This window comes from Triticum urartu, chromosome 1, assembly GCF_003073215.2.
Source record: "Triticum urartu cultivar G1812 chromosome 1, Tu2.1, whole genome shotgun sequence".
In the NCBI taxonomy this organism is placed as follows: Eukaryota; Viridiplantae; Streptophyta; class Magnoliopsida; order Poales; family Poaceae; genus Triticum; species Triticum urartu.
In genome coordinates, this window is record NC_053022.1 from 540,980,131 (window position 1) to 541,000,631 (window position 20,501).

Consider the following 20,501-nt stretch of genomic DNA (forward strand, 5'->3'; position numbering starts at 1 on the left):
ATGCTCGTCGTGACAGTGCGGCGTGCTCGGCAGTGGCTCGAATCCGTCGAAGATCAAGTCCCCGCGGATGTCAGCCGTCTAGTTTAAACTTCCAAATCTGACCTGACGGCCAGGGGCATAGCTTTCGATCTGCTCCAGATGGCCAAGTGAATTGGCCCGCAGTGCGAAGCCGCCAAAGACGAAGATCTGTCCGGGGAGGAAGGTCTCACCCTGGACTGCATCGCTATTGATGATCGTAGGATCCATCAAGCCTGACGGCGACGACATAGAGGAACTCTCAATGAAAGCACCAATGTCAGTGTCAAAACCGGCGGTTCTCGGGTAGGGGGTCCCAAACTGTGCGTCTAGGCCGGATGGTAACAGGAGGCAAGGGACATGAAGTTTTACCCAGGTTCGGGCCCTCTTCATGGAGGTAAAACCCTACGTCCTGCTTGATTAATATTGATGATATGGGTAGTACAAGAGTAGATCTACCACGAGATCGGAGAGGCAAAATGTAACGCCCTCGATGCGGCTATATCTCCCACGTGTCGAAGCATGACTTAGAGGCATAACCGCATTGAAAGCAATGTCGCAAGTGAGGTAATCTTCGCAAACAACCCATGTAATACATAAGGGAAAGAGATACATAGTTGGCTTAAAATCGCCACTTCACACAATTACATGAATAAAGCATTACATCATACAAATACAATCAAGGCCCGACTATGGAGCCAAAATAAAAGAAGACTACCCCAAATGCTACATAGATCCCCGATCGTCCCGACTGGGCTCCACTACTGATCAACTAACACGAAACAACACAAAGGACAAGATCTCCATCGAGCTCCTCCTTGAGCTGGGTTGCATCATCTGCACGGTAACCTCGGCACCTGCAAGCTGGTTTGGAAGTAATCTGTGAGTCATGGGGACTCAGCAATCTCACACCCTCGCGATCAAGACTATTTAAGCTTATGGGTAAGGTAAAAGGTATGAGGTGGAGCTGCAGCAAGCGACTAGCATATATGGTGGCTAACATACGCAAATGAGAGCGAGAAGAGAAGGCAAAGCACGGTCGAGAGACTATGATCAAGAAGTGATCCTAGAACAACCTACGTCAAGCATAACTCCAACACCGTGTTCACTTCCCGGACTCCGCCGGAAAGAGACCATCACGGTTACACACGCGGTTGATGTATTTTAATTAAGATCAACTTCAGGTTTTCTACAACCGGACATTAACAAATTCCCATCTGCCCATAACCGCGGGCACGGCTTTCGAAAGTTCAATCCCTGCAGGGGTGTCCCAACTTAGCCCATCACAAGCTCTCACGGTCAATGAAGGATAAACCTTCTCCCGAGACATTCCGATCAGACTCGGCATCCCGGTTCTACAAGACAATTTCGACAAGGTAAAACAAATCCAGCAACACCGCCCGAATGTGCCGACAAATCCCGATAGGAGCTGCACATATCTCGTTCTCAGGGCACACTCAGATGAGACTAGCTACGAGTAAAACCAAACCTCAAGTTTCCCCGAGGTGGCCCCGCAGGCAGCTCAGTTTGGACCAACACTCAGAGGAGCACTGGCCCGGGGGGGTTAAAATAATGATGACCCTCAGGAGCGCGACTCCCAAGGGAAAAGAAAAGGCTAGGTGGCGAATGGTAAAACCAATGTTGGGCATTGCTGGAGGAGTTTTATTCAAGGCGAACTGTCAAGGGGTTCCCATTATTACCCAACCGCGTAAGGAACGCAAAATCCGGGAACATAACACCGATATGACGGAAACTAGGGCGGCAAGAGTGGAACAAAATACCAGGCATAAGGCCGAGCCTTCCACCCTTTACCAAGTATATAGATGCATTAATTAAATAAGAGATATTGTGATATCCCAACAAGTAAACATGTTCCAACAAGGAACAACATCTCCATGTTCCAACAAGGAACAAACTTCAATCTCCACCTGCAACTAACAACGCTATAAGAGGGGCTGAGCAAAGCGGTAACATGGCCAAACAACGGTTTGCTAGGACAAGGTGGGTTAGAGGCTTGGTTCAACAATATGGGAGGCATGATAAGCAAGTGGTAGGTATCGCAGCATAGGCATAGCAAAAGAGCAAGCAACTAGCAAGCAAAGATAGAAGTGATTTCGAGGGTATGGTCATCTTGCCTGAAATCCCGCAAGGAAGAAGAACGAGTCCAAGAAGAAGACAAACGGACGTAGTCGAACGGATCCTCACACACACGACGTTATCAGAACCAAGCCGAAGAAGCAACACCGAAAAGAAGCAAACAACATAGTAAACGACCAACACATCAACATGGCATGATGCACAATCGAGTATGATGCATGTCCGGTTTAATGAAGCATGGCATGGCAAAGTGCACAAACAATCCTACAAATTAAGTGGAGCTCATTATGCAACGGAGTTGCATATTGAAAAAAACACCACATGACTTATTTAGTTCTCTCTCGTTTATGTAGCCAACAATATTAAATGTTGTTAGCATGGCAATAGGTGAAGCATGATGAAACTATCTAATCTAGGCAAGTTTAAATGAGGCCGGAAGCAACGAACAACAATTCCGGAAAACTCCTCATGAGCATATTATAGATTTGGTACTGTTCTGCCCAAAACACAATTTTAGAGTTATTAAACATGCAAAGTAAAGTCATCATGTTAAACTAGGCATTTTTTCTACCCCATTTACATATAAAGTTTATTAAAATTCGAGTTACGGTTATTTAGTTATGAAATAAAGCATTTTAGCAAGCTATCTAAGCAAATTTAAACGAACAACATATTAAACATTTTAAACATGGATGAAAAAGACATATTATGAAACTATATGAAATTCTAAGCAACTTTCATATATAAATCATTTTAATCCGGTGCATAGATGATGAGTTATTATATGCATGAAACAGGAGGGTTTTTCTGTAAAAACTGCTGACTCTGGAAAATAGAAAAAAAACGTTCTATGTGAAAAAACAGGATACAGGCTCGCGAGGGCGCGCGTGGGCTGCGACGGCGGCGGCAGATGGGCTCCGCGGGCCCCTCTCGGGCCTGGCAGGGCCGCGGGAGGTGGGAGGAGGCCAGGGGCGACGTGGCATCGTCCCATTGGTTGCGGGTGACCATGCGGTGGCGGTTGGCCACTAGGAGCGCGCCATGTGGTGCCGGCGAGGTGGCGGTGCGGGAAGGGACCAAGGGCGGCGGCGACAAGTGGAGGCCAGGGAGGGGTTCAGCGCTGAAATTGAGGGGAGGGGGCTAGAGGTAGGTGGAGGGCTAGGGATGCCAAAAATGGCATGGAGGGGGTCAATATAAGGCAAGGGGGCTAGGGTTAGGGGGTTTGAGACCGTTTCGGAGCCGTTCGATCTCGATTAGACGACCCAGAGCGGAGGGGGGGTTAGATAGGTGGGCTAGTGGGCTGTGCTAGATACAGATGGGCTGAGAAGAGAGGAGAGAGAGGCCCGGCAACCGTTTTCGGAGACCGAAAACGTCCGACGTTAGACCGACTATAATGTCGCTATAGTTTAACGGTTGGGCTATCAAACGAACTCCGAATGCGATGAAACTTGACAAGCGGTCTATCTACACTATAATAAGACCACACGTCAACTCTCATCCCATTCCGGGAACATTTTCCGGCCACTTATAAAATAATAAACCGGACATGCCGCGGGCGCGTGCAAGTGTGGCTGGGCTCAGAACGGACAACGGACGGAACGAGGAGACCGGGACGGATGCAAGTTTTGAAAACATGATGATGCAATGCGGATGATGACATGGCAAGATGCAACACGCAAGCAAAAGACAAGGCAACAACAGCGAATAACTGGAGGACACCTGGCACATCGGTCTCGGGGCGTCACACTAAACCCTAGAAGCTAGCCTATGGTATGATTGTTGTTCTGTATCTTGTCCTACGGACTAAAACCCTCCGGTTTATATAGACACCGGAGAGGGTTAGGGTTACACAAAGTCATTTACAATGGTAAGAGATCTACATATCCGTATCGCCAAGCTTGCCTTCCACGCCAAGGAAAGTTCCTTCCGGACATGGGATGAAGTCTCCAATCTTGTATCTTCATAGTCCAGGAGTTCGGCTGAAGGTATAGTCCGGCCATCCGGACACCCCCTAATCCAGGACTCCCTCAGCAACAATACAATACGTGCCTTGCTGCCCCTACTTTCACTGGGAAAGGACACCGCAAGATTGAGCCCAAAGCTAAGCACTTCTCCCATTGCAAGAAAGATCAATCTAGTAGGCCAAACCAAACTGATAATTCGAAGAGACTTGCAAAGATAACCAATCATGCATAAAAGAATTCAGAGAAGATTCAAATATTGTTCATAGATAAACTTGATCATAAACCCACAATTCATCGGTCTCAACAAACACCCCGCAAAAGAAGATTACATCGAATAGATCTCCACAAGAGAGGGGGAGAACTTTGTATTGAGATCCAAAAAGAGAGAAGAAGCCATCTAGCTAATAACTATAGACCCGTAGGTCTGAAGTAAACTACTCACACTTCATCGGAGAGGTTATGGTGTTGACGTAGAAGCCCTCCGTGATCGATACCCCCTCCGGCAGAGCTCCGGAAAAGGCCCCAAGATGGGATCTCATGGATACAGAAAGTTACGGCGGTGGAATTAGGGTTTTGGCTCCATGTCTGGTAGTTTGGGGGTACGTAGGTATATATAGGAGGAAGGAGTACGTCGGTGGAGCAACGTGGGCCCCATGAGGGTGGAGGGCACGCCTAGGGGTAGGCGTGCCCCCTACCTCGTGCCTTCCTCGTTGATTGCTTGACGTAGGGTCCAAGTCCTCTGGATCATGTTCGTTCCGAAAATCACGTTCCCGAAGGTTTCATTCCGTTTGGACTCTGTTTGATATTCTTTTTCTGCGAAACCCTAAAATAGGCCAAAAACAGCAATTCTAGGTTGGGCCTCCGGTTAATAGGTTAGTCCCAAAAATAATATAAAAGTGTATAATAAAGCCCAATAATGTCCAAAGCAGGATATAATATAGCATGGAACAATAAAAAATTATAGATACGTTGGAGACGTATCACCGCCCGTTTCTTTTGTGTTGCCTAATCACAAACAGTTCATCCGAGTGAACCGCATGTTGTGTATCGCACACGCCTTCATCTGGCTGCCCGTTTCTTTTGTTCCTCCTCACCGCAAACAGTTAATTGAACTGAACCGTATGCCCTTCATCGCACACGCAACTAAAATCTGAACCATGTTTGATTCATCCTCCATCGCAAATGTTTTACACATTTCTGACGGTTTTCATACAGCATCGTTTGCAATTATGGCATCGCACACAATTTCTCGAAGGGTCTCTGATTGTAGTGTCGCGATAGCAGCATCCTGCAGTAGTGTAGGCACATATATCCATCTAAATATAGATAACATGAGTTATTATTGTTGACCATCACCCTTGAGGTGAGTACGTTGGGAGGCGAAACTATAAGCCCCTATCTTCCTATGTGTCCGGTTGAAATGTTTTGCTCATGTGTACGCGGTGAGTGTTAGAAATCATAGAAGACTATATGATGGTTGAGTATGTGGACTTGCCTAAAGGCTCCGATATGTGACCCTTCCTGAAAAGATAATGAATTGTAGTTGCAAAGTTACTGAGAACATAGTTTGTTGGTTTCTAATAGAGTTTTTGCTTTATACTTTGATTGTGTGATGAATTGTTACTTATTCATGGGAAGTATATGACAAAAGTTTTATGATAAAAGTCTTATGTTTAATCTTGTTGCTGTTATAATAATCAACATGATGCTTCTATGCTCGCATTTTGTTTTTATCGACACCTCTCTCTCAAAGCATGTGGACATGTTTTTCGATTTTGGTTTTCGCTTGAGGACAAACGAGGTCTAAACTTGGGGGAGTTGATACGTCCATTTTGCATCATGTTTTCTTACTATTATTTATAATGTTTTTATCCATAATAATGCTTTTTGGAGTAATTTTAACGCCTTTTCTCTCATAATATGCAAGGTTTACACAAAGAGGGAGAATTCCGGCAGCTGGAAATCTGGACCTGGAAAAGCTACGTCAGGCCACCTATTCTGCACAACTCCGAATGAGTTGAAACTTCATGGAGAATTTTTATGGAATATATGAGGAATATTGGAGCCAATAAGTACCAGAGGGGGTCCATCAGGTGGGCACAACCCACCTAGGCGCGCTAGGGAGCCCAGGCGCGCCCTGGTGGGTTGTGCTCACCTAGGCCCACCTCAGGTGCCCATCTTCTGGTATAGAAGTCATTTTAACCTAGAAAAAATGAGGAGAGGACTTTTGGGACGGAGTTCCGCCGCCTCGAGGCGGAACTTGGGCAGGAGCACTTTTGCCCTCCGGCGGAGCGATTCCGCCGGGGGAACGTCCCTTCCGGAGGGGGAAATCATCGTCATCATCATCACCAACAACTCTCTCATCTTGGGGAGGGCAATCTCCATCAACATCTTCAACAACACCATCTCCTCTCAAACCGTAGTTCATCTCTTGTGTTCAATCTTGTTACCGAAACTATAGATTGGTGCTTGCGGGTGACTAGTAGTGTTGATTACATCTTGTAGTTGATTACTATATGGTTTATTTGGTGGAAGATTATATGTTCAGATCCAATATGATATTTAATACTCCTCTGATCATGAGCATGTTTATCATTTGTGAGTAGTTACTTTTGTTCTTGAGGTCACGGGAGAAATCATGTTGCAAGTAATCATGTGACTTGATATGCGTTCGATATTTTGATAGTATGTATGTTGTGATTCCCTTAGTGGTGTCATGTGAATGTCTACTACATGAAATTTCACCATATTTGGGCCTAAGGGAATGCATTGTGGAGTAGCAATTAGATGATGGGTTGCGAGAGTGACAGAAGCTTAAACCCCAGTTTATGAGCTATTCCGTACGGGACCGATTGGATCCAAAAGTTTAATGCTATGGTTAGAATTTATTCTTAATACTTTTTTCGTAGTTGCGGATGCTTGCGGGGGGGTTAATCATAAGTAGGAGGTTTTTTCAAGTAAGAACAGCACCTAAGCACCGGTCCACCCACATATCAAATTATCAAAGTACCGAACACGAATTAAGCCAACATGATGAAAGTGACTAGATGAAATTCCCATGTACCCTCAAGAACGCTTTTCTTATCATAAGAGACCACTTTGGCCTGTCCTTTGCCTCAAAAGGATTGGGCTTCCTTGCTACACTTTTGTTACTACTATCGTTACTTGCTCGTTACAAATTATCTTGCTATCAAATTACTCTGCTACTTACAATTTCAGCACTTGCACATATTACCTTGTTGAAAACCACTTGTCATTTCCTTCTGCTCCTCATTGGGTTCGACACTCTTCCTTATCGAAAAGAGCTACAATTGATCCCCTATACTTGTGGGTCATCAATCCCTAGGATGTACTCGCATAGTGTGATAAAGCAGGCTAGGTGCAGCACCCAATTGTGTGTAATATAGTGAGCTGATAGATGTATAAGTGCAAAATACCTTGGACAAACCAATGGATAGGCAACAAGAGGCCACGATAGAGGAAGGAGGTATTTATGACTCGGTTCTACTGATCGGGCTTCATGATATCATCCATCGGCTATGTAGGTTTCCACGGGAGGACACTTCAATGAGGAAGGAACCCCAACCTGACCAAGTCCTCTAGACGTGCGAAGGTGGTTGTGGAAACTAGCCGGCTCCCCACGCCGCCACTCTCGGTGGCCGCTCCTGTGGACGAAGATGCGTGGGAGTTCAAGGCGCTCTCCTTGTGATGGGGGTTACTCTATCTCTCCTCGACATCGCAGTCGCTAGAAACTTCAAATCCAATCTTTCACTGCTAGCAAATGGTAAGAACTATGGAGGGAATAGGGAAGAAGAAAGAAGGGCTCGGGTAGCAGGTGGTATGCAGCAATGGCGTCGAGAACATAGGAAGGAGAAGCAGTTCACCCAGGAGGTGGAGAAGTGGCAAAACGTTCTCGCCCTCCATCTTCATATCCCCCTAAGAAATTGAAGTGATGGCCTCGGTGGATCGACGCGTGTCCCATTTTCTCTACGGTTTCCCAATTCTTGAGATATCATCATGAGAATCCAGGCATTATCATTATGATGCACCAGTCAAGGCGAAACCAACGATAAGCTCGCTAGTCTTCTCACCAGTAATGAAGGAGTGTGATGAAACATGGGTTGGCGACGCATCGGTACCTGCGGCACAAAGTGTAAGCCACATGACCTCGGGTTGTGAACCTGAGCATTTGGACTTGGTTTCGTGGCATTTGGACTTCAAATTGTGAACCTTCAATTTAGACTTCATGACTTGGTTTCGTGGCATTTAGACTAACCTATTAACTTAGTGCTCAGTGCCACGGGCTCATGGCTTGAACTTCAAGCCATGAGCCCGTGGCACTTTAGGCTATGAAGCTGCAAAATCTCAAGCCACATAACCACGGGTTGTTGAGTCACAGGCAAGAGGTCGTGCGATCGTCAAGCCTGAATAACACTGAAGCCGGACTCGTGAGGATAGGCCATCATACCTACCAAGGCAGGAAGAGGTCATCTGGGTTCTCATTCTGAACACATGCATAAAACTCCAACTCCAGGCATGCTCGGGGGTTACTGATGGTGTAATACACCAGGGGTGGCCCATCGGCCAGGAAGCCTGGTGTTGTGCTGGCTTTGGGGTCCGAAGGCCTGATGTTGGCCCGTCAAGAGTCGGCCCGGGGACGGCTCAGAACGAGAAGATAATCTTGGTGTGCAAGCCAAGATGATCTCAGCGTGAGGTCGATTAGGCACCCTGTAAACCCTAGCTCTCGTCCCCTATATAATGTGAGGCTAGGGGTAGCCATTCCCATCTATTCACTAGATCATACTCTCAGTAGTCGCAATCCCCATCATCTTGTAACCCCCTCACATGAGGTGTTCCACCATCAATCCAAAATAAAGCAGAACATAGGGAATTGCCTCACCATGAGGGCACAAACCTTGGTAACCCCCTTGTGCAAGCTCCCTTCTGGTACTTCCGGCCATGTCCGTCACTCTACCCCATACCGTCAAAATTGTAATTTGTTACTAACAGTTGTTTATGTTGTTTGGAGAGATGCCTCTATTCAAACTATGTATCCCAGTCCAATCAATACCCATTGCTTTCATTGTCGATCTCTTGATTTACTATTACCTACAGCCTGGACCGTTTGTTCATTATCATTATTTATCAATTTCTATCACACCGTATGTTTAATTCTTGTAACTAGTTAGTCAAGAAGCCTGGCAACCAATCTGACCCATTGGGGGCAAGCAAAAGTCGGTTAGTTGTGTGCAAGTACTTATCATTAACTTACGTATGGTAGTTCCTACCATCAATAAACCTTGGTTATCTACTGGGGAAATACTTGTTGCTAGACTATTTCAACCCTTCCACTTGGGGCTTTCCAACAACTTCTACCAAATTATCATGATCCAGCTTCCTTGGTCGCATTGCTAAATCAAACGAATAGTCAGGAGTCGTGAGACATGCCAGGAGTCATCTATTGGCCCAACGCATGGTGCATTGAGCCAGATCCCTCCGACTCATTTCCAACCATACAGCTAGTTAGGCGTTGCGTGATGTGTCAGGAGTCGTCCATTGGACCAACATGCGGTGTATTGAGACAGCTTCGCATTGCTGGATCGAACGATCAATCGAGCGTTGTTTGACACATCTAGATTCGTCTATTGGCCCAATGTGTGGTGCACTGAGCCAGCTCTCTTCAAGACATCACCGGATCAGGCGGCCAGTTGAGCGTTATGTGACGTGCGAGAAGCCGTCCATTGGCCCAACACACGGTGCATTGGGCCAACTCCCCTCCAGCACATCACCAGATTAGGTGATCGCTTGGGCTTTGCGACACATGCCAGGAGTTGTCTATTTTCCCAACATGTGGCACACTGAGCCAGCTCTCTCCAGCACATCACCAGATCAGCGATCGGCTAGGCATGGCATGACATGTGTGGAGTCATCCGTTGGCCCAACATGCGTGCCTCCAGTACATTATCAGATCAGTGTGGCTAGCTGGCATTGTGTGACGTGCCATGAGCCAGCCGTTAACCCAACGCGTGACCCTCCAGCACATTGCCCGATCAGGCAGCCAGCTAGCGTTGCGTGACGTGTTAGGAGCTAGTCGTTGGCCAAACACGCCACCCACATCGCTGGATCAGGCAGCTAGCTGACGTTGCGTGACGTGTCAGGGACGAGTCGTTGGCCCAACGTGCGGCTCTCCAGCACATCGCCTGGTCAGGCAGCCAGCTGGCATGGCGTGACGTGCCAGCAGCCAGCTGTTGGCCCAATGCGTGACCGTCAAACACATCGCCTTGCAGACAGATGGCGTGGCATGCCAGCAGCCAGCCGTTGGCCCAACACGCGGCCCTCCAGCACATCGCCTGGCAGCCAACTGGCTTGGCGTGGCGTGCCAGCAGCCAACCGTTGGCCCAACACGCGGCCCTCCAACACACCGTCGGACAGGTGGGCGTTGTGGGGTGATACCACACTTGTTGTGTTAGATATTCTGATATCTATTTCCATTCATTTATTCATTCCTTAAATATCTTCCAAAGATACGTACACGGATGTATTCCAAATTATTTATTTTCAATAAATAAAACAATAAATATGGAAACACCAAGTAAATCTGGAACTCATGCCACGCACACGTCGTCGGATCTGTGATCCAACGGCCCTTCATGGTTCGATCACGAGGGGGGAGAGCTCATGCCCCACACACACGCGCCCGGACCAAAAATGCTAGACTTACGGGATCCCCTACGGACTGCTGCTTACGGACTCTTTTTCCACCAATAACTGCTCTCCTTGATTTTTAACTGATGGACCCCATCCTTCCTAATCCCCAAACATGATTTGACAACTCAGTCCGTAACATCAATCCAGTAAGGATCTGCCTGTAGGTGTAGCATTCTCCCGCCCGGACCCCTGCGGGCGGCACACGCCGGCGTCGATCCCAAACCCACAAGAAAAGAAAACCACAGCGAGCGTTCGCTCCTCGGAATTTTGCTATATATAGACGGCGCATGCAAGCAATTGCCAGACTAGAACCTCCGCAACACATTTGCTGCCCCCTTTAACCCCCTTCCTCCCTCCCTCCCTCCTCCTTGTCGTCTCGCGCCGATGGAGTCCTCACCGACGCCCGCCTCAGCAATGTCGGCGCCGTCCCCCGCTTCGTCGTCGCGATCGAGGGACAATCGCCTCCTCGTCGGCTTCGACCTCCCGGCCTCCTGGGGCTACCGCCGGCCCATGGCCTTCTGCAAGGACCCCGACTCCAGCCCCCCTGCGGCGGCGGCGGCGGCGGGCGACGAGGCGCTGCGCAACAGCTCCCGATCTCCGCCGAAAGCTGCCCCCGTGGCGGCGCCGGGGGAGTCCAAGCACGCCCCTCCGGCCGACGAGGGCGCCGCGGCGGAGGAATCTGCCCGGAAGCAGTACTACCAGCTGAGGGACCGGAGGGGCGGCCGGGACGGCGCGGAGGACGCGCAGGAGCACAGGAAGCTCTGGAACATGGACGGCGGCGGCTCCTCCTCCGGCGGCAGGATCAGCGCCGGGTTCTCGGTGGAGCTCACCAAGCAGGAGATCGAGGCGGACTTCCTCGCGATGACCGGCAAGAAGCCGCCGCGCCGGTACAAGAGGAGGCCCAAGGTCGTCCAGCGCCAAATCAACGTGCGTAAGCAAGACACGCCCCCAAAAAAACTCCTCGATCGCGCTCGCGAAATCCTCCCTTTCCCTCCCCCGATTACTCACCTCTCATCTTGTCTTCTTCTCCCGCAGTCCATCTCCCCCGGCGAGTTTCTCTCGGAGGTGAACCGCGATCGCTACAAGGTGAACGAGGTAAGCATTCTCCAAATAAAAAAATTCAATCTTTGGTCTATCTGGCACTTGTTCCTGGATGTTCGGACGCTGATTCGGGGCCGGATTGGTGCAGAAAGGGGGATTCTGAGGAGTCGCGATCCGGAGCAAGAGATGGATTTCCTGCCGGGAATTGTGGGTCGAGCAAGAGATGGTTCATCATCAGAGTTGAGGTTGAAGTCGAAGTGCGTCATGTCATGAGAGTCGATAGATAGATTCAGGGTTGAATAGTTTCAGTTCGTCAATGCTTTGGCAATTGATCGTGTATCATGTAATGTGAGTCAGTCAAACCCTAATACAGTGTATGTTGGGGGTGTTTTATTGGTTTATCATCGGGATATGGTTCAAGGATTTCTCCTGTGCTGCTCCTGTATCTGTTGTTGAGTGTCGAAGCCAGTTGTGCTGCAGAAGAACCTCAGATCTTGGTTGCAGGCCGGCAGAAATGGGGACTATTGTAGAATCTTCATCAACTTTTCATGTCAGTCACAGTCGTCAATTTATATCCTTTTTTGTTGTTGCATCCTTAGTTTTCCTGAAGCATTTCTCCATCTTGATCTGAACTCTCTGCATTGCGTTCTTTTCTTTTTTTGGAGCCATGCATACTCTGCTCTGTTTATTTGTTCAGTGATTAGTTCTTGCCACAACCACCACATTCCAGATATGTCCAGCAGCACTTGCTCGTCTCCATCGGACGGAAAGCAAGAAACTGCCCCTCCCTAGGTCAGTTTGGTAGCACCAGTACAGAAAGTAAAAAACTATTCAGTTTGGTAGCATCAGTACACTAATCTCCCTTGTTTTTATCTAAACAGCTTTTGGATAATCATTTGGAAGTGCTGCTGCTCACACTCAAACTCAGCATGAAGACAGAGATGGAGAAATGGGCTGGCCAAAATCAGTTTGGTAGCATGAGTACACTAATCTCCCTTGTTTTTTATCTAAACAGCATTTGGCCGTGCTGCTGCTGCTCACACTCAAACTCAGCATGGAGACAGAGATGCAGAAATAGGCCGGCCAAAATCAGTTAGGAGGAACACTTTGCCAATATTTCCAGATTCAGTTGAGCAAAGGTAAGGTTATCAGCAAACTAAACCCAGGTTAAGGTAAGGTTAGCAGCAAACCCAAGTCAGGGCCATTTGACTGCCATGTAAGTGATTCAGACATCCATGCTGAAACTTGAGAGAATGGTGTGCTGATGTCCTGCTCCTGGCTAGCACATGACGCAGGCTGGTTAAATAGAAAGAAAAGACTTGCAAAGAAAGAGGTTGTGTTGGGTAATGCGTCCAAACCGCATGATCTCCCAATCATTATCCTGGTCTGCCTACTCGCTACTCATCGCTGAAAGCGACTGCTTAAACCTGACAACTGATCTCTCTCTCTCTCTCTCTCTCTCTCTCTCTCTCTCTCTCTCAGCGCTAAATATTTTAAAATGCAATTTTTTGAGAATCTGTATTTGGGTTCAGCTTTGCGCTTACAGTATAATTTAAGTGCCACAGTATGACGCTCATGTGTTGCTTATTTGGGTTTAGCAAGGACACCAGCCTTCAGGCACCAAACTGTCACTGTTGCACTGCGTCTCCATGATCGCCATGGCAAAGCTAGGCAGTGGCTGACTTTTATGGTGTCCCTAACTTCGTGACAGGGTCAGACTGCCCATGGCTGACAATTGTACTTGGCGATCTTGTGCGCCCAATGAGCTCAGGCGTCACTGGCCCTCTGAATGCCGTTTATGACATGCTTCTTGCCAGCATTTACTCACGCAGGCTTCCATTAGAAAAAAATTGCCACCGTAACTGCGCAGATGTTGTACGGTTCACTTTTACACCTGCTTCTTATGGGCAAGACTTTTCTCTTCTTGACCTCTTCATCCTAAAAAAATGTTCTTTCTTCTTACAGTCTCCTCGGTTTTGTTTTCTAGGTTCTTTTTTCATCTTTATCTCACTTGACTTGTGGGATTCGATTGATTGGCACGTTTTTTTGGCAAATAGATTGATTGGCACCTTGAGCATTCTTTCAACTAAGTTGGTCGTCTTAATATCTTAGGCCTCTTAGATTCAAAGCATTTTTTTATGAATTATGGAGGATTGGGTTCCTTGGAAATGTTTTCTACATGGCTTGTTAGGATTGAGTACTATAAGAAATGTCCTAAGATATTTTGTACTATATTTCATAAGAAAATTTTCTATCTACTGAAACCTTTCGGAAAGTGTTTTTTGTTGCGTGTATTGCAATCAGACTTTGGTGCAAACAAAATCCTATAGGATATGAGCGAGCATGGTTTGCAATCTCCTTTTGTTTTCTCTCGCCATTGGAATCACGCGAATCAAAATGGCCTGTCGGTCATGTAATGCAAATTCTCAAACCCTACATTTTCTTTGGATAAAGGATGATTGAACCCAGGCCTCCGCATCTGCAAATCCACTTAACAAAAGAATCAAGGATGGATGGATCCTGCCCAACGTCCTCTAATTTTGTGCCATGGAGTCTGGCCTAACTAGATTCAATGTATTGTAAGTCGTGCGGTAGGATGGCGTTTATTTCCTCTTATTGTTGTTTTGCTAGGTATAAAATTCATGTACCGAGGGTCTGCATCTTTACTATGTTCCTCAAACAAAAAAGAATGTGTTTCTTTCCTCATTTTTCGTCATGTTTTCTAGGATGAGAAAATCATATGGTTGAGTGAAAAAACATGCTTGGCTTTCCGCATTTTTTATTTTTTGGAGGCCCACATTGCATCTCTTAAGGGGCCCTCAAATTGCAAGATACGCCCCTTCTATTTTAGATTACCTTTCCAAAATAAAGTGGGAAATTAATTTTTCCTACTTCAATACATTGGTGGAGGCAAATTTCTTCTGATATTGAAAATAAATACTAAGATCTTAGGTTCTTCAAAGCACAATTAGTTGTATATTACCCTACTTACCAATTAACAATCAACCAATAGGAGTCAATCTTCTCGAGATTTCAGGATATCAAATAATATCACATATCTTAATGGCGAGACATGCAAAAATTCTGGAGTGGACTAATTCAATCTCGATCTTTTTGTTGTCTAGGGGGTTGACTGCATATTCGCCGTTGCAAAATGTGAAGCATGGTTTAGTTGCCACTCTGATGATAATCGAATGGTTTGTTCAAAAAAATTAAGAACATTCTGAAGAACTTGAATGTGTTTAAAACGTATGTCAACGTTGTCTTTAAAGATATCAACAGTTTTTAAAGGCCACACAAATTTTTTGAAACTTTGAGAACATTTTTTAAAGTATATTGGGAAGAAATTTGGGGAAACAGGAAAAATTCAGAAAAAGGTGGAAATGAATAAAAAAACAAAGCCATGGAAAACCGGTAGAAAAAATAACAGTCATGTAGTAGTGCATGACGTGACTAAATGGGGCGGCTGATTCTGTGGCTCGGTGCGGTGGTCTTGTGCGATTGCCTGACACTTCATTGCAAATAGGGACAGATAGGGAACAACTATATAATTGAGTGAAAATAATTGCTTGGTTGTCCACATTTTATTATTATTATTATTGAAGGCCCGTTTCTTAAAGGCCCCCCAAATTGCAAGATATGGCCCTCGTATTTTAGATTAGCTTTCCAAAACAAAGTGGAAAATTAATATTTCCTATTTAGATACATTGATGGAGGAAAGTCTCCTCTAATTTCTAAAATAAATGCTAAGATCTTATGTGCTTGGAAACATATTTAGTTATATTTCCCTACTCTGCAATTAACTATTGAACAAAAGGAGTCGGTCTTCTCGAGATTTCGGGATTTCAGATACTATCACAGATCTTAATGGCGAGACATGAAAGAGTTCTGAAGTGGACTGTTTCGATCTTGATCTCTATCTTCTCTACGGGCGGTGATTTCATATTCGCCATTGCTAGATGTGAAGCTTGATTTAGTCACTACTCAAGCGATGATCGGAGGGTTAGTTTTAAAAATCTAAGAACATTTTTGGAAACATGAATACTTTTAAAATGTCTGTGAACATTGTTTTTCAACGAGTGAACATTTTGTAGAAGTCCCAAAAAATAAAATTTTAAGAAAATTGCTTCGTGAAAAAATGGGCACAATTTTTGACAAAACAAGAAAAGTTTCAGAAAAATGGGAAAGAAGAACAACAAAATTAAAGCCATTATACCTAGCTAAATGGGTTGGGCCACTCTGCCGCTTCAACGCAGAGAGTCGGAAATAGAAAATCACCATATAATTGAGTGAAAATAGTTGCTTGGTTACCCGTATTTTTTTGAAGGCTATTTTCTTAAAAAGCCCCTCAAATTGCAAGATGCCGCTCTCGTAGACTAGCTTTCGAAAACAAAGTGGAAATTATTTTTCCCTGTTTCGGTACATTGATGCAGGAAAATCTACTTTGATTTTTTGAAAATAAATACCAAGATCTTAGGTGATTTGAACCATATTTAGTTGTGTATGTCCCGGTCTAGCATTTAACAATCGGCAAAAGGAGTCGATCTTCTCAAGATTTCGGGAGTCAAATGCCACTACCACATATCTTAACGTCGAGGCATGCAAGAATATCGAATACATGAAGTGGACTGACTCAAACTCGATCTCTTGTGTTATCTAGTGTGGTGATTGCACAAATCCAAAATAAATACTACTAAAATCTTAGTGATTCAAAGCATATGTAGTTGCATATTTCCCTACTTAGCAATTAATAACAATCGGACAAAAGGAGTCGATCTTCTCAAGTTTCCATAATGTCAAACAGTACTACCACAGCCCACAGGTATTAGCGTAGATAACTGCAAAAATACTGAACAACTGCAGAAATACCGAATGTGTTTTTGTTTAGACAAAGAAATACTGAATGTGTGAAGTGGGCTGATTAGTGAAGAGGCGAGGAGGTGATTGTATGCGTATTCGCCATTGCAAGCTTCTTCTTTTTCTTTTCTTTTTTGAAAAACATTCGCCGTTGCAAGCTGATCCAACGGGTTTGACGGTAACTGTTGGGCCTGGGCCAAGATCGCATCGGGCCGTCGGCCTCTGGAAGAGTGGCACGCGCCCGGTCGCACGGTGGGCAAACCGGCGAACGCTACAGGAGCTTCGCGCGCTCGTTTCTTTCTGGCCGTCGCACCGCCGGCGCTCAAGGGCTGCGTGGTTCCACGCGTGGTGTCGTGTCGGAGTGGTAGCACGGCGCCAAGTGTCCCGTCGACCTGCGGCAGCCTTCCCTTTTGACATTGGACGCGGCAAACCTGGGCACGTCGTGGGTGGTCGTCGCGGAATCGAACCACCGGCCCGGCACGTGTTTACGACCGTACGTGCGTAGCCGGTCGTCGTCGAAGAACCCAGGTTACCACCAGCCCGACGCTCTCCACCGGCGTGGCATGGGCAGCAGGGAGACCCGATCAGCACGCCGGCGCGACAGCGCCACGCCGCGCACGCACCCGCTCCTGCTCTGCCCGCTTCTTTGGTCAGTCAATCATCATCCTCCTCCGTCTTGGCACTATGGCAGAATTCTTTTTGGGGGGGTCAACTGCACGGTGGCCACCTCGTTATTCCACGCACGCACGCACGCTACAAACCGGACGGAAGGCCCGGGGCCGACACTACATTTTTCCTTGCCGATCTTCCAGTCATCGCCGGTACATTCATTGATCGTGGACACGCTAGTGCAAAGGAAAGGCGGCAAAGGTTTCGAACAGTTCCAGGACCGACCGGAGCCGGCCGGTGCCCGACCCGACCCGGCGGGAAGACCAGGTCCAGCACGAGCAGGGCGGCGCGCAAGTTACTGCCCCGCGGGCCCGGTGCCAGAAACACAAGTCGGCGCTGCGTGGACGCTCTCGATGCCTTCCATCTGGGTCCCTGTCTCGAGCTCTCGCCGTCACGGACGTCGCCTCACCCGCACGCCAGCTTCTTACCTCCTCCGTTTGGTGGTGGATGATAACGGACATGCCTTTTCCGTCGGCGATATCACCTCGCCGCCGCGTGCGCACTCCACGACTTCTCGATGACAACTGACGAGCCGGCCGCGGGCCGACTCGCAGATCAGTGGGCAGGACTACAACCGATGAACCAAGGCGCGGGGCCTGGCAGGAGAATGGCCAGAGTGCCCCTCGCGTCACACAAACGCTTTGCGCTGCGGTGCGTTGCGTCGCGGCCGTAAACAAAGCACGAGGATGAACCTGTGGCCTCAAACCTTCCACGGGCAACTGAAAACTAGAGGGATAAACTAACGTTGCATAAAAGAAACATGACGCCCTAAAAAAAAAAGAAACATGACACCTCCTTGAAAAGAAAAAAACATGACACCTGGATGATTTTTATTCTTTTCCAAAAAGACCCCTGAATTATTATTATTTTGAAAAGTGCAAAAGACTTGTTGCATTCATTAATTAAGAGAGAGTTAAGAATATTTCTTTAGCGCCCGAGGGCAAGTAAATGATATTACACAAATGAGTTGCACCTGCAAGCCCCCAATTCTTCGCCTCACAGCTGATTTTACACATGATGATGGTCGGGGATGCAAACTTGTTGAAGATCCTTGCAGTGAGCTCGTTCCAAAGCCCGTCGTGAACAATGGTTGACCACAATGGCGGAGCTAGCAGAAGATCTTTGGAGGGGGGGGGGGCATACAAGAAATACACATAAACTCTCCTTAATTTAACCCTCAAAAAATAATTCCCTTCAGTAATTAGGCTAGGGCTAGGGGGCAGTGCCCACCCCAGGACTGTACGTAGCTCCGCCGCTGGTTGACTACCATGATTTGATGTCCTGGAAGCCTTGCCACACATCCGGATGAAACACATGTAGTTGTAGCCAATATTTAACCACACACCACAACCTAATGGAGAATCTGCACTGAAATAGGATGTGCGCAACCAACTCTGGCACCTTGTTGCAAAGGGGGCAATTCCCATAATTTGGCCATCCACAACCCGCCAGACGGTTAGCCGTCCAAATGTGTTTTTGCATGGTTAACCAAGCAAAAAAACTTGCACTTTGGCGGTGCCCAATTCTTCTAGATAGTGCCCTTGAAACTCGTTACCGTGATACTGAGAAATTGCGCCTTATAGGCCAATGTCATGGAGTGGCGACCCGAAGTGGTGAGCTTCCGGGTAATGGAGTCTGGACGGCCATCGTGGAGGACCACCTGGGATGCATGTGCCCAGAGTGCGATGAATTCTTGTATGTGCGACACCGTGAGCCCATTAGTCATATTGATTTGATCAGACCCAAGTGTCATTTTGAGCAAAAATCGTCCGACCATTTCTTTCTCTTACGTATATCAAAAATGAGGGGCGCGATGTGTTTTGACCTTTGCCATCCACCCATGCCGACTCCCAGAAGCTCACCTTACTCTCATCACTAATGGTGATCTTCGTAAGCGCGTGAAACAAATCCACATCCTCGACATCGCACGAGCTCCCAGTGCCCACCCAAGTTCTTTCCGGCACTTCCCATTCAAGCCATGCCCATCGAAGGCGAAGGGTGTGGGCAAACTTCTGTAGGTTCAAGATCCCAAGGCCGCTGAAGTTTAAGGACCAACACACCAATGTCCAGTTAATCTTGCTGTTGCCACTAAAGACCTTGTATGAGCCCGCCTAAAGAACATCTCTACATATCTTATCAACGGCCACTAGGACCTCCGCTAGAATGACAAGTGTCATGATGTGGTAAATCACAATAACGGTGACGATTTGACCAAGGCGGCGTGGCGTGTCGCCGTGCAATGTTTCCCCTGCCAAGGGCGGAGCGTGCTGGCGACCTGGTCCTCAAGGTATTGGAAGTGTACCCGCTTGACATAGAATGAAATTATGAGGCCTGAATTGATTTTGTAGAGCCTCTAAATTGCACCACTAACATAGTCCACAACAGCATCGTTATTCTTCCAACTGATAGCAAGCCTACATAATTCAAAGCGTTTTTTGTTTTTTTTCGAAAAGGGGGAATTCCCCGGCCTCTGCATCAGAAAGATGCATACGGTCATCTTATTAACCAAATAAAGTAGTGCCAACATGGTTCGAAGGTCTCCACAAGTAATAACGAAGCAAAGAAAGCTCACACAGAGCCAAAAAGGCTAGAAACACCCACTAGCCATGAAAAGACGCCACAATCGGCTGGCTAGAACTAGATAGGTAAACTACATGCTTATCCTATTACATGACCGTTATCCAAACCGGTTGAAGATATCCCGAGCTACCATCTCCCAGCGGAAAAACCCAGTAACCAAATGCTCCCTGGCCTCCGTCGGGGTGAGTAGCGACCACGAACGGATCAAAGCGTTTTTTGTGAACTAAAAAAAAGTGAGATGTGACATGGATAAGCCCATTGACAATATATAAAGATAGAGCCCATTTATTTTGCGTGAACTAATAATACTGCAATTGCCAAATAGCCCCTCCATTTTTGACACAAACACTCTAGCGCATGGAAATCGTGGTGCTCATTTCGTGCCTATACAAGTTATAAATCCGTTTGGAAACCGGAGCCAACAGTCAGACGAAAGGTGTCTGGCAAGGGCCACGGCCTGACCGCCTGAGCAGAGCAGCCGCGACGCGGCAACGAGGCACGCACGTGCGGCGCCGTGGTCGTTGAGGATCCACCACAGCGTGCAGCAGGCAGAGGCAGGCGGCCGGAGATCGA

The 20,501-nt window shown here is 47.1% G+C and overlaps 1 protein-coding gene across 1 annotated transcript; it reads left to right on the forward strand.

Annotated features, from left to right (window-relative positions):
* The first annotated feature begins 11,089 nt into the window (after positions 1-11,089).
* LOC125538253 lies at positions 11,090-12,454 on the forward strand. The gene is made up of 3 exons (XM_048701530.1): positions 11,090-11,708; positions 11,817-11,876; positions 11,971-12,454. Exons 1-3 carry the CDS (start codon positions 11,166-11,168, stop codon positions 11,983-11,985), a joined length of 618 nt encoding a protein of 205 aa, XP_048557487.1. The 5' UTR covers positions 11,090-11,165; the 3' UTR covers positions 11,986-12,454.
* Positions 12,455-20,501: the final 8,047 nt, after the last annotated feature.